This window comes from Antennarius striatus, chromosome 9, assembly GCF_040054535.1.
Source record: "Antennarius striatus isolate MH-2024 chromosome 9, ASM4005453v1, whole genome shotgun sequence".
NCBI lineage: Eukaryota > Metazoa > Chordata > Actinopteri > Lophiiformes > Antennariidae > Antennarius > Antennarius striatus.
Window position 1 is genome coordinate 24,120,688 of NC_090784.1, and position 14,313 is coordinate 24,135,000.

Here is a 14,313-nt window from a genome sequence, read left to right on the forward strand (position 1 = left end):
TTAGGGGTTAGGGTTAGAGGGTTGGGATTAGGGGTTAAGGGTTAGGGGTTAGGGTTAGAGGGTTGGTGGTTCAGGAAACCGGCCGGTGGGTTTTGTTGGGTCCATAACGTGTAACGAGGACAGTCTGGTACATCATTTGAAAGTGTGGACAACTAACGGCGCCGTGGCTAAAGCGAGGTAGATGGCGTCTCTCACACACTGATCAGGACTTCAACCAGGGGATCCAAAGGGGGAGGGGGAGCATACGACGGAGGTCAGCCCTGGTGTGAAGCTCTGTGTGATTGGGTTCAACATCATGGACATGAAGGTAAAAAATGTAGAGAGAACGGGACAGGACAAGGGACAGTACCTAGGACACTGGACAGTACCCAGGACACGGGACAGTACCCAGGACACTGGACAGTACCCAGGACACGGGACAGTACCTAGGACACGGGACAGTACCTGGGACAAGGGACAGTACCTAGGACAATGGACAGTACCCAGGACACGGGACAGTACCTAGGACACTGGACAGTACCTAGGACACTGGACAGTACCCAGGACACGGGACAGTACCCAGGACACTGGACAGTACCCAGGACACGGGACAGTACCTGGGACAAGGGACAGTACCTAGGACACTGGACAGTACCTAGGACACTGGACAGTACCCAGGACACTGGACAGTACCCAGGACACGGGACAGTACCCAGGACACGGGGTAGGACCCAGGACATGGAGTAGGACGCAGGACACAGGACGCAATATGTGGGGCAGTACTGTGGTTCCCTGCTTGTTTGTGCTCATTCTGGGGAACAGGGGGAGGGGTGGACCAGCTCCTGTCAGCCAGCTTGGTGGGTATAAAAATTAAAGGTCAACCATCATATGGGCTCGTCCTCGGTTTGTCTCCCAGCATCACATAGTGTTTCCTGTTGAGGGGGTGGGGGGCTCCTGAAAACAGTTTGTGGTTTTTGCCATCAGTCTTGTCAGACTCATCTCTTCTCAAACCATCGTTTTGGTCTAAATTAGTTTCCTTGACTCGGTTTGAATTTATTTCACTGGAGCTTCGGCCAAATGGTGATTTAATTATTCCCATATTTCTGTAAAATTAATGAGACGTTTGGAGCATCTGGAGGAAAGAATCCATCAAACGGTCTTGTGTGTACAGTATGATAATGAGTTTCCTCTGCGGAGCAGGAGGCACCTTCATCATCTTCATCAGCCTTCATGTCGTTGTGGTTCAGTATCAGCAGCTACCAGAAGCCCGACTGGAGTCTTTAAACACACATTTCTCCGCGTTTCAAATGATTCCTGAAACATCAAACACAGGATGTTCTCCGCTTGTCGAGTCAGTGCAGAAACAAAAGAGGCCTTGAATGAGAAAATCATCCTTTGAGTGTCCAGATCTCCAACCATCATTGGTTCCAATCAGCTCTCAAGAAACACACACACACACCTCTGAGGTTACCGATAAAACTTTAATGACGTTAGTTTGTCATTGTTTTCACTGCATGTTAACATGACAACACGTTGGTGACCCGACACCCACCCCCCATCTCCATCTTGTCTGAGGTCAACAGGAAGAACCAGATCTCTGGCTGGAATACCGAAAGGTCTGCACCTTGTCTAGAAACATCATCATATAAAAAGCAGGAAGACAGGTCCATTACGCAGGAGGTGGTACCCCATGAAGAACATTTGCCTTGGGCGATCTGACCAGAGGCAATACAACACCCCGATCACATAAAGCCCATCAGTTTCAGACAGGAGGGTCTATTTTTGGAGACACCAGCGGCTGGTTTAAGGTGACCAATCTCAGACTTCAAGTCCAGCAGTTGCTCTGTGGGATTCAAAGGATCCCTCTAGGAAGAGTTAAACATTAAAGGATAAGATGAAATCAATTTTCTTGATCCCCGAAGGCAAACTGATTTCTGGACTGACAATTATCAAACAGGAAGTTTGAAACGGATTTGACTTTTGATAACTTTTCATCCTCATGGGGTTGAGAATAAAACCAACTTAAATTGTCTGTCTAGGTTCTGTTTCATCCAGGTCCTGGTTGTCCAAAGTTGTTTCAGTCAATCCACTGGACTTTAAGAAACTTCCTTGAATTTGTTTCAGCTCTCATCCAACAGGTTTGAATTCATCAGAACTGAAGAAGCATCTTGGATAAGAGGTGAAACGTCTTCAAGGATCTTTGTTGAAGTCCAACAGATTGATTTAAACAAATTTGGAAGACCATCTTAAGTTGATTAGGTGAAATCTCTAAATCCATTGAGGGTAATTTTCAAAAAGTGTCCAAATGTCAAACTTCTTGTTGGGTTTAGGTCTCCTGCCCAAAAAACTTTCTTTCTCGTCTAAGTCATTTACATATATGAACCTAATGCTGTACCTGGGGATAATGCGGGTTTCCTGGTGGTGCTAGAGTCTCTTTGCCACGCCCATTTGTATTTACCCTATCACATGTAAATTAACCTTTTGAATTTTGTAAAGTTCCATCAGTTTTCGTGAACATTGAGGCCTCCAAAAAGGGGAACAAGACTACTTTCTTTCAGAATGGGGTCGTGACACGCCCTGACTAAAAGATGCTGAGTCAGCTCTTTGGAGAGAGAGAGGGTGGGCGGGTGTCGTGTTCACAGTCACCACAATCTATCACCATAATCTAGTCGACGCTCTGAAGGTTGTGCTTTTATATCTACTCACATGACGTCGTTACAGGCTAACATGCTCCAGACTAGAACCGCCCCGTCAGCGGGCGCTTGGCAAACATCGCACTCCTACGATCACTACCAGGAAATAGAAACAACAAGTCCAGCATGGAGATCTGCATGCAAAACAACGGCTCATGCATCGGCCACGCCCGAGAACCGAACCACGGAGGACGGCTCAGGAGGCGGGGCTCAGAACGCTTCACAACACATGAACCGCACCAAACTACCAAAGACTTGATTGACTCCGATAAAAACCGAGTGGGGTCAGGGGTCAAGCATTCCTTCCTCCACGGTTTACCTGGCCATCATGCAAACAGCGCTGGGATTGGTCACTATTGTATTTTTGTGCTTTTTAAATCTGTTAAAAACACTCCTTGGACATTTCACTCCACTTCCAACAGGCCAGCATGCAAAGCGGATGCTAAAGCTGCTACACTGTTAGCCGCGAAAGCTAAACTGCAACGACGACAACTTCATTACCTCTCTTTTAGTGCTACATTTGCATTTTTTTCTTTAGCCTCTCTGATGCTAATGGTTGTTGGGCTCCATCCTCTGAGCAGAGTGACTGTCGGATGATGATGTCATCGGCGCACAACTCAACCGACAGGTCAATCCGACCGATGACCGGGAGTGGTGATGTAACTGATGAAGAGCGAGTTAGACGGAAGGATGCTGATGCTAATCTGCCAGAATAGTTTAGGAGGCTGGCTGACATGCTATCAGTTAGCATAGCATCAGTGAGCAACTAGCGAGCTGGTCATAGCATGGATGTGGAAGTTGGATGGATGACAGTAAACGGGTCACGAGCTACACAACGTCATCCGGTCTGCATAGATTCACTCGGAACTGATTTAATCTGGAATGTTAAAGATATTAAGGCTGATAGGACGCTGCTGTCACTGTAAAAAAATGCTATATCAAAAGCAATGCTACGTCGCTAATGTACACAGTAGAGCTACTGATTTGGAACTGGGACGGTGATATGAAGCCAACACCGACACCGCGTCACACCTTCATACTCGTCCAATCTATCACAGTACATCAAGCAAGTTCAGCAGAGATCACCTGGAGACATCTGATGGGCTGGTGTTTCCCTCTGGGCGTCCACAACAACCGGTTCAATGCAGCATCGCAGCTCGATTCAGTGTCTTTATGATAGCATGCTACATGTAGCAACTTTAATATCCGCATCAACAAGGACAAGACAGTAAACATTTTCCTTGACTCAGGAGACATTGTGCTGTTGGGGGGCTGTTGGGCTCAGGGGCCGAACTGCCTGGAAGACTGGTACTGGTTGGGCACTTTGGGCTTGATGCCCCTGCTGTTGTAGTAGTCGACCACCTGGTTGGGCACCTCGGCTAGCACGCTCTTAGCCAACGCAGACGGGGACGCCTAAAGGGGAGACAGAAGACACCTTAAAACACGAGTACTGGGGGGAGAAGGGCGACGTGGTTCCTCATATCTACATGACTGTTACTTTGGTTACATTAAAAGAAGTCCTCAATTTACAGACATTCGAGATACAAACAAATGCGTGCTACCATTTCCTGCACTTGATAATCTGAATTTAAAACGATGATGTGAATCACAAGTGACGCTTAACGGTCGATATTGGAACTATACGTATGTATTTGATATGATTACACGTTTTTATTCTGATTTATTGTAAAATAACATGCTATTATGAGCTTTTAAGGGTTTTCTTGTCATTTTTAGAGTCAGTACTTGTGGTGGACAAACATTAAGTCAAGTGAAACGACTTAAACTTGATTTTTTTCCGTGTAAGATTTATTTAAAACCGACTAGAACGACTGAACTCTAAACGACCTGAACCTGTATTTTATTTATTCTGTGTTGTTTAAGCGTCCTGTAATTGTTTCTGGTCAGTCTGGTGGAATAGTACTTTAGTATTTAGAGGTACTGACATTTCTTTAGTATTTAGAGGTACTGACATTACTTTAGTATTTAGAGGTACTGACATTACTTTAGTATTTAGAGGTACTGACATTACTTTAGTATTTACAGTAGTAATGACATTACTTTAGTATTTAGAGGTACTGATATTACTTTAGTATTTACAGTAGTAATGACATTACTTTAGTATTTACAGTAGTAATGACATTACCTTAGTATTTAGAGTAGTAACGACATTACTTTAGTATTTAGAGTAGTAATGACATTACTGTAGTATTTACAGTAGTAATGACATTACTTTAGTATTTACAGTAGTAATGACATTACTTTAGTATTTACAGTAGTAATGACATTACTGTAGTATTTACAGTAGTAATGACATTACTGTAGTATTTACAGTAGTAATGACATTACTTTAGTATTTACAGTAGTAATGACATTACTGTAGTATTTACAGTAGTAATGACATTACTTTAGTATTTACAGTAGTAATGACATTACTGTAGTATTTACAGTAGTAATGACATTTAAATAACCTTAAATGGTGATTATACATTGAAAATAAATAAATAACAACTTATGAACAATTCTACTAGTGAAGAAGAATTGTTGTGTTTGTATGTTGAGGATCTACATTCTCACTCGGACTTACTGTCAAAGCTCCTAAGCAGTGACTGAATGAATGGTGGACACTACCGGCTGAAATTATCCTCCTCTGTTGGAGGGGGTGTCTCAGACTTAGTGATGGGAGAGAACCTCAGAAATGGGGGAGAACCTCAGGTATCTAGAGGGAACCGGTTGAGGTGGGTCAAGGTCTCCTCTGACGTCGGCCAGCTGGAGAGGCTACATTTATCATCTAGACAGGAAGTGCCTCGGGGCCCTGTGGGGGTGTCTGGGACGTGTTGCCTGGACGGCATCTGAAAACCAAATCAGACCGCTGACACACAAACCCAGTTGGTGCGTTAGCCATGAAGCTAACCTTCTGGGTCATGTTGGATCCAACCCAGCTCTTCAATCAGCTTTGGGTAAAAGAGGATGGAATGAAGCTTCAAGCAGCAGGAAAAAAAGGTCATAATAAACTAAAATAAACGTGAAGGTAGAGGTAGATGACAGGAAAGACAGAACGTCTCCTTCATCACGTAGAAAGACCACAGGAGGAAAAGAAACACCGGGAGAAGACTAGAAAACAAAACGCATTTATTGAGAATGGAAAATTAATTTGAGGCAAATTAAAATATTCCAGCGCTTCATCTATTCTTCTTCAGGGTGAAAACAGTTCAGTAATAAGTCCTCCTCCTCCTCGTCCTCTGATGTCACCGCCGTTCATTCGCACGGAGGAGTAGAAACACTTACAACACGACGGTCATTGTTGTTGTTGTTGTTGTTGTTGTATGTCATGTTGTTTTTATTGTTGTGTAGTGTGGAGCTGCTTCACGGTCATGTGAAACTCTATCTGACATCACATTCATCCAACTTAACGTTTATCCAACCTTACATTCCCAACATACATCACTGTCCTGTACGTCCAACCTAACGTTAGTCCAACTCAACATTCATCCATCATAACGCTCATCTGACTTAACGCTCATCCGACTTAACGCTCATCTGACTTAACGCTCATCCGACTTAACGCTCATCTGACTTAACGCTCATCCGACTTAACGCTCATCTGACTTAACGCTCATCTGACTTAACGCTCATCTGACTTAACGCTCATCTGACTTAACGCTCATCTGACTTAACGCTCATCCGACCTAGCCTACGTCGTTTTCTTCGTACGTCCGATCGACTCACGTGCTTGAAGTTGCGGAAGGGGACGAACTGGACGATGTCTCTGAGGACCGGCTCTCCTTTGGGGGATCTCAGGATCCCGTCATCTCCGTCCAGCATCTGCATGTCGCTGAAGTCGGCGTTTCCCACCCCCACGATGATGACGGACATGGGGAGGTGGGACGCCTGGACGATGGCCTCCCTGGTGTCGGACATGTCGGTGATGACGCCGTCCGTCAGGATGAGCAGGATGAAGTATTGCTGCAAGACAAACGACAAACGGTTGTGAGAGGACGGACGTCTGGACAGGTGTCTCAGGTGTCTCAGGTGTCTCAGGTGTGTCAGGTGTCTCAGGTGTGTCAGGTGTCTCAGGTGTGTCAGGTGTGTCAGGTGTCTCAGGTGTGTCAGGTGTGTCAGGTCTCAGGTGTGTCAGGTGTCTCAGGTGTCTCAGGTGTGTCAGGTCTCAGGTGTCTCAGGTGTGTCAGGTGTGTCAGGTGTGTCAGGTGTGTCAGGTCTCAGGTGTCTCAGGTGTCTCAGGTGTGTCAGGTGTCTCAGGTGTGTCAGGTGTCTCAGGTGTGTCAGGTGTCTCAGGTGTGTCAGGTCTCAGGTGTCTCAGGTGTGTCAGGTGTCTCAGGTGTGTCAGGTGTGTCAGGTCTCAGGTGTTTCAGGTGTGTCAGGTGTCTCAGGTGTGTCAGGTGTCTCAGGTGTCTCAGGTGTGTCAGGTGTCTCAGGTGTGTCAGGTGTGTCAGGTCTCAGGTGTGTCAGGTGTCTCAGGTGTCTCAGGTGTGTCAGGTCTCAGGTGTCTCAGGTGTGTCAGGTGTGTCAGGTCTCAGGTGTCTCAGGTGTCTCAGGTGTGTCAGGTGTCTCAGGTGTGTCAGGTGTCTCAGGTGTGTCAGGTGTCTCAGGTGTGTCAGGTCTCAGGTGTCTCAGGTGTGTCAGGTGTCTCAGGTGTGTCAGGTGTGTCAGGTCTCAGGTGTCTCAGGTGTGTCAGGTGTCTCAGGTGTGTCAGGTGTCTCAGGTGTCTCAGGTGTGTCAGGTGTCTCAGGTGTGTCAGGTGTGTCAGGTCTCAGGTGTGTCAGGTGTCTCAGGTGTCTCAGGTGTGTCAGGTCTCAGGTGTCTCAGGTGTCTCAGGTGTCTCAGGTGTGTCAGGTGTCTCAGGTGTGTCAGGTGTCTCAGGTGTGTCAGGTGTGTCAGGTGTCTCAGGTGTGTCAGGTGTGTCAGGTGTGTCAGGTGTCTCAGGTGTGTCAGGTCTCAGGTGTCTCAGGTGTGTCAGGTGTGTCAGGTGTGTCAGGTGTGTCAGGTCTCAGGTGTCTCAGGTGTGTCAGGTGTCTCAGGTGTGTCAGGTGTCTCAGGTGTGTCAGGTGTCTCAGGTGTGTCAGGTCTCAGGTGTCTCAGGTGTGTCAGGTGTCTCAGGTGTGTCAGGTGTGTCAGGTCTCAGGTGTCTCAGGTGTGTCAGGTGTCTCAGGTGTGTCAGGTGTCTCAGGTGTCTCAGGTGTGTCAGGTGTCTCAGGTGTGTCAGGTGTGTCAGGTCTCAGGTGTGTCAGGTGTCTCAGGTGTCTCAGGTGTGTCAGGTCTCAGGTGTCTCAGGTGTGTCAGGTGTCTCAGGTGTGTCAGGTGTGTCAGGTCTCAGGTGTCTCAGGTGTCTCAGGTGTGTCAGGTGTCTCAGGTGTGTCAGGTGTGTCAGGTGTCTCAGGTGTGTCAGGTGTCTCAGGTGTGTCAGGTCTCAGGTGTCTCAGGTGTGTCAGGTGTCTCAGGTGTGTCAGGTGTGTCAGGTCTCAGGTGTCTCAGGTGTGTCAGGTGTCTCAGGTGTGTCAGGTGTCTCAGGTGTCTCAGGTGTGTCAGGTGTCTCAGGTGTCTCAGGTGTGTCAGGTGTCTCAGGTGTGTCAGGTGTGTCAGGTGTGTCAGGTGTCTCAGGTGTCTCAGGTGTCTCAGGTGTCTCAGGTGTCTCAGGTGTGTCAGGTATGTCAGGTGTGTCAGGTGTCTCAGATGTCCGTCCAGCAGCACCCGGTTCCTCACCATGGCCTCTTTGGTGTGGACCTCCTGCGAGGCGGAGTGGGCGACCTTCTGGATGATGGGGGCGATGTTGGTTGGACCATAGAGCTGCAGCTTCGGGAGGCAAGCCTGGTAAGCCTCCACCACGCCCTGGATTCCTGACGGGACATGAACACACAACATACCGACGTCACCCAACTTTGACCCGCATCCAGAAACCACAAGGAGGCAGGAAAACTATGTGGTGACAAGTCTCTAGTCAGGAGGACGGACCAGAACCAGACCAAAACATCCACCAACTGGAACCCATGACCATCCTCACCCTCAGGGACACAGATGTGTTTCAGGAGGACGGCTGCTTTCTAATGTTTGAATCCCAAGAGGGTGGTTTAGTCCCAACAGGATGGTTTAGTCCCAACAGGATGGTTTAGTCCCAACAGGATGGTTTAGTCCCAACAGGATGGTTTAGTCCCAACAGGATGGTTTAGTCCCAACTGGTTAGGGAACCAAACCGGCTGGGAGTTGAACCCCAGCTGGCGTTTTGTTTAAAGATGACCCCTTTGGATCGGCGCCTCCCATCAGAGTCAAGCAGATGATTAGAAGTCTACAAGAGACAGTCAAAGACTCCAGTTCACTGTGGAGTTCAGAGGTATCCCAGCATGCCAAGAGGCACCAGTGATGGATTTCCAGTCTGAAGGTCAGAGTCTAAATAAAGAGCCGTCTCTCTCTGTCTGTCTCTCTGTCTGTCTTTCTCTCTCAACAGTTGCCGTAGAGACGGGCTAATGGGACCCTTGACTCACCTGGAGACACAACAAAGCTCCTTCAGGCTCGTCTTCATCGTTTTGTCTCTTCGCTCACATTTCAGACGTTCAATAACAAGTATCTGATCGGTTCTTTAAAGGGAGAAAATCAAGGAGCCAACCTGCACACTCTGGATTGTCCTCGTTGAAGTTCACCGCAAAGTCATGAGACACCTGAGAAGAACGGAGGGGTGGAGCAAAGACAAACATCCTGTCAGTAAAGAGACGGGTGACTGATGGACATTGGTAGCTGCTGCTAGATAGCATTAGCCCATCAGAGCTGGTGCTAATGCTAGCTGATTTTAGCTTAACAAACCCAGCGCTCAGTTTGAAATGAGTCTGTAAGCTAAGATAATGTTAGCTAGCATTGACTGACAGTATCCCATGTTAGTCAGTGTTAGCTCGTGTTAGCTGAAGTTAGCCGTGGTTATCCCTGTTAGCCTTGTGTTAGCTGACAAGCGTCACGCTGACAAAGTGCATGCTGGGAGCTGGACGCACCCTGTAGTCCGGGGGGATCTGGGCTCCAAAGCCGAACGCTGGAAACATTTTGTCGCTGTGGAAACAGGAAACAGGAAGGGGTTGAACTGTCTGAGTAGCTGTTCACATCATGCGAGCTCTCTGATTGGCTCTGTGACGTCACATGTCACACCCACCTGTCGTAGTCCTGGCAGATCTCCCCCACTGCCACCAGCGCCTTCAGGTACTCGTTGGGCTGGTACGGGTGGATGTAGTGCAGAGAGCAGCTGTTCCGCGGATCGCCATTGGACGCCGTGAAGTCGATGGCCACCTGCATACACGACAGCCAATCAGAGTACAGCAACTCTAAAGTTTGTTTTTCTGTAACGTTTAGGGTCCAGTGACGGATGAAGAGCCCTCAGAACGGAGGCCAATCGGGTGGAGTCGTCACTGATCTGAGGTCAAACCAGTGGGATGTGAACCGGACAGATTTAGCTGTAAGTCAGTGGACACCTGTCCACAGACTTCTGGACACGCGTCTGTTCCTCCTGCAGCGTCCGACTGGTTAAACTGGTCTCATCCCAGCAAGAGCAGCTGCTAACTGGGACATGGGGGCTGCTGAGCGTGTCGCTGTGGTTACAGTTTCCATGGTAACATGGAGAGTGTGTGTGTGTGTGTGTGTGTGTGTGTGTGTGTGTGTGTGTGTGTGTGTGTGTGTGTGTGTGTGTGGCTCACTGTGAACTGGATCTGACAGCCTCCCATGATGTAATCCAGAAACGAGTGCATCTTGATGATCTGCAGACAGACAAGAAGCTTGAGAGGCGTGGCTTCCTCCAGCCACGTCCAATCAGATTCAAGCTGGCTCACCGCTCACAGACAGGTCTGTGTATCCGTGGAGACGAACAGTACAACACAACAACAGCATAACAAAAACACAAAACAACAGCACAGCAATATAACACAACAACAACAACAACAACAACACAACAACAATAAAACAACAGCATAACAACACAACAACAACAATCACAACAAAACAACAACACAACAATAAAAACACAACAACAACAACAACAACAGGAAGTGTCCAGACACACTGCTGTGTGTGCAGAAAGCAGAAACACACCCACAACGTGACTGACTGTGGAACTAGGCCACACCCCCTTCCGCTGTAGCCAATGGGAGGCTGACCTGATGAGCACCTCAACATTCAGTTCACAGACAGTTCATAAAGTGATGCTAAGCTAAAGTTAGCCGGAGGATCGGGTGAGGACGGGGGCGTGGCTGTAAGATCGGGTGAGGACGGGGGCGTGGCTGTAAGATCGGGTGAGGACGGGGGCGTGGCTGGAGGACGGAGGTGTCATCAGAACCTCGTTAGCGGTGCCCTCCGTTAACCCGCCCCCATTCTGTCATCTCAGGAACTTCCTCCGTCGCTGCCTCCATCCATCAAACCTCCGTCTCACCTGTCTCACCCGTCTCACCTGTCTCACCCGTCTCACCTGTCTCACCTGTCTCACCCGTCTCACCCGTCTCACCCGTCGGACAACTGCTCATTTGAGTTGAAGTGGGACGCCTCCGTGTGTCGAGTGTCCTCAGGATAAATGAGATCCGGCGTTCCCTGAGCATCACGACTCCCTCGCTCAGCGGCGGAGTCGTTCGGCTCCGGCTGGCAGGAAACGTCAGGTTAGTCAGGCTCTCAGACGCCTAATTGGTTCCTGTAACGTCAAACACCTGCCAGACGCCGCCGGCAGACAACAAGACCGTCTGCTGGAACAGGAAGAAACATCCGACGTGTCACGAACACACGGAGAGGAGACGAGGACCATGTTGTCCTCCAGGATGACAGCGACAATTATTGATCAGTAGAACCCCGAGTTTCAGGGGAACACCGCTGGTTGGTGGATGGATACGTCAGTGAGACCGGATCTCGTTCTTTACCACGTGTTGGTGGATGGATACGTCAGTGAGACCGGATCTCGTTCTTTACCACGTGTTGGTGGATGGATACATCAGTGAGACCGGATCTCGTTCTTTACCACGTGTTGGTGGAGGGATACGACATCAGTGAGACTGGATCTCGTTCTTTACCACGTGTTGGTGGATGGATACGACATCAGTGAGACCGGATCTCAGACAGAGACACTCTAAATAAGATTCATATCTACATCTATATATTGTGTATATATACATATTTATATTATGTACAGTACATAAAATGTAAACATATCATATATATATGTCAATAACATGTGTGTGTATATGTATATAGTATGTACATACAGTATATGTATATGTATATACAGTATATACATATATATGTAGATAAGTATATATATATGTGTGTGTGTGTGTGTGTGTGTGTGTGTGTATCAAGAGAGATATTGATATATGTTGTTATATATTGATATATTGATATATATATTGATATATATTGATACATATTGCTATATTGCCACAGACAGGCGGTTGGTTACCTTGCACTGGTTCAGAATGACAATCCCAGAGTTCTTGTAATTCTTCTTCTTGACTTTGTATTTGGGGTTGATGCACGGCCACTGCACCTGAACACACACACACACACACACACACACACACACACACACACACACACACACACTTACAGATATTAAGTCTTGCTTCTGTTTCTTGTCTTTTTCCAGCTCCAACATCCCATCATACAGTGTAACCCAGGAAACACAACCCGGACCAGCATGACGACGACACTTCTTAGAGCACAAGGCGGCGTCGAGGAAGATGAAGACTACAGCAGCGGTCCAGGTGGGACGCACCTGGTCCGGACGGTGGTCGATGGACGACCTCTAGTGAGGTCCTCTAGTGAGGGCGGGGTCTGCAGGGGAGGAAGACCACTTCACAGAAGTGTGTTCTTCATGTCTTATAATGAGACGGCGTCATCACCAGGGTTCCCAGGAAGGACAACCGGATCTGTTGGAGACGCTGACAGACTTTCATGTGGAGCTGCCTCCTCGTCTTCAAAGCACTGCCTCTGCGACAGCCGTGTCTTCATTATCTCTGCCTCTGGTGTCCGCCATAATTACATCACACCGCCTGGGGGGATCAGCGCTCAGGCAGCGCCGTCCCAGTGGCGCACCGCTAAAGGCCAGTTGGGTTGCTAATTGGTATCTTCATGGAGTCCTGGAGATGCAGGACCGGAGGGAGATAGGGTGTTTTTACCTAATCCCTTTGCATAGCCATGTATGCTGATAGCTGTGGGTCTTAGCCACGTTAGCGACGTAGCCAGAATAAGAGTCACCTGACCAGGAGAATAACCTGTGAACGGAATAAATCCTCCAATCAGATGTAGCCCAGCCATCTCCTTCAGGTCCACTACAGGTCATCTCTAGATTCCAGTCAGGCTCTAGAACACCACTTCCAGAATGACATCTCCAGAACGACACCACTGGAACAACACCTCCATAATGACACCTCTAGAAAAACACCTCCAGAACGATACCTCTAAAACAACACCTCTAGAACAACACCTCCAGAACAACTCCTCCAGAACACCATCTCTAGAACGCCACCTCTAGAACAACACCTCTAGAACACCTCCAGACTAGAACAATGCCTCAGAACAACTCCAGAACAAAGCCTCCAGAACGACACCTCCAGAACGACACCTCCAGAGTGACACCTCCAGAGTGACACCTCTAGAACAATCCAGGACGTCTCCTGGACCCAAAACTTTTTGGGGACGGTTGGGTCAAATTCCCACCGGCGCAGCATCACTAAAGAACCCCTTGATGGATGTTCCTGGATCTTGGAAGGATGGCGAGGCACACATCAAAGGGAAGATGGTTGGTTGGTTGGTTGGTTGGTTGGTTGGTTGGTTGGTCGGTTAGTTGGTTGGTTGGTTGATTTGTTGGTTAAATGGTTGGTTGACTTGTTGGTTGGGTGGTTGGTTGGTCGTTCATTTGGTTGGTCGGTCGATCATTTGGTTGGTTGGTTGGTTAATTGGTTGTTCAGTCAGGTGTCGGTTGTTCGGTTGGTCGGTCGTTGGTCTGGTTGGTTGGCTGACAGACAGTGACGCCTCACAGGGACACCATTAAACCAGCTGCTGATCAAAGTCAGTGCAGCTGTTACACGCCGTCGTCACATGTTTTCCTCCAGGAGCCAATCGTAGGCCTTCCTCCACATGGAGCCTACCTGGCGCCCATCGATGGCTCCTCTCATCTCGTTGAACGAGGCCTCGAACTCGCCGATGTAGTCGTGTTTCCCGTTGGAGTCCCAGTCCCACACGGTGCACTGAGTGGACACAAACAGTGGGCGGGGTTTCAGCGCGTTTGTCACACATGTTCATAATTATCACAATTCAACACAACTAACTATATCCTGGGTTAGGGTCAGGTTTAGAGGTTATGACTTAGGGCTTGGGTTAGTTGCTATGGGTTATGGGTTAGAAGAATAAGAAGAATGATACTTTATTTGTCCCGAAACGGTAAATTCTTTTTCCACTCACCAAACACAGAGCTAAACACGCACATGTATGTTGTAAACAGGCCCCTGAACAAACACACGTCTTGGCGGGAGTGGGAACCGAACCGCCGATGGCTGGGTGATGCGCGTCCCGGTCAGAGATGCCCTTACAGGTCTTCAAGACCTCTGCTCTACTGCTGAGACACCCCCCTGTGGCGGGTTAGGGGTTAAGGTTATAGGTTAGGGGTTAAGGG

General features: G+C 48.3%; 1 protein-coding gene across 1 annotated transcript in view; it reads right to left on the reverse strand.

Moving 5' to 3' along the window:
- Positions 1 to 1,501: 1,501 nt before the first annotated feature.
- The window catches only part of cpne4a (copine IVa), a 17,779-nt gene continuing 4,967 nt past the window's right edge, over positions 1,502 to 14,313 (reverse strand). Inside the window, exons 8-16 of the mRNA XM_068323299.1 lie at positions 13,790 to 13,888; positions 12,100 to 12,186; positions 10,361 to 10,420; positions 9,823 to 9,956; positions 9,668 to 9,722; positions 9,292 to 9,343; positions 8,394 to 8,527; positions 6,402 to 6,638; positions 1,502 to 4,085 (exon numbers count right to left, since the gene is read on the reverse strand). Of these exons, the coding sequence (XP_068179400.1) occupies positions 3,954 to 4,085; positions 6,402 to 6,638; positions 8,394 to 8,527; positions 9,292 to 9,343; positions 9,668 to 9,722; positions 9,823 to 9,956; positions 10,361 to 10,420; positions 12,100 to 12,186; positions 13,790 to 13,888 (990 nt within the window). The 3' untranslated portion in view covers positions 1,502 to 3,953. The remainder of the gene's footprint in view (positions 4,086 to 6,401; positions 6,639 to 8,393; positions 8,528 to 9,291; positions 9,344 to 9,667; positions 9,723 to 9,822; positions 9,957 to 10,360; positions 10,421 to 12,099; positions 12,187 to 13,789; positions 13,889 to 14,313) is intronic.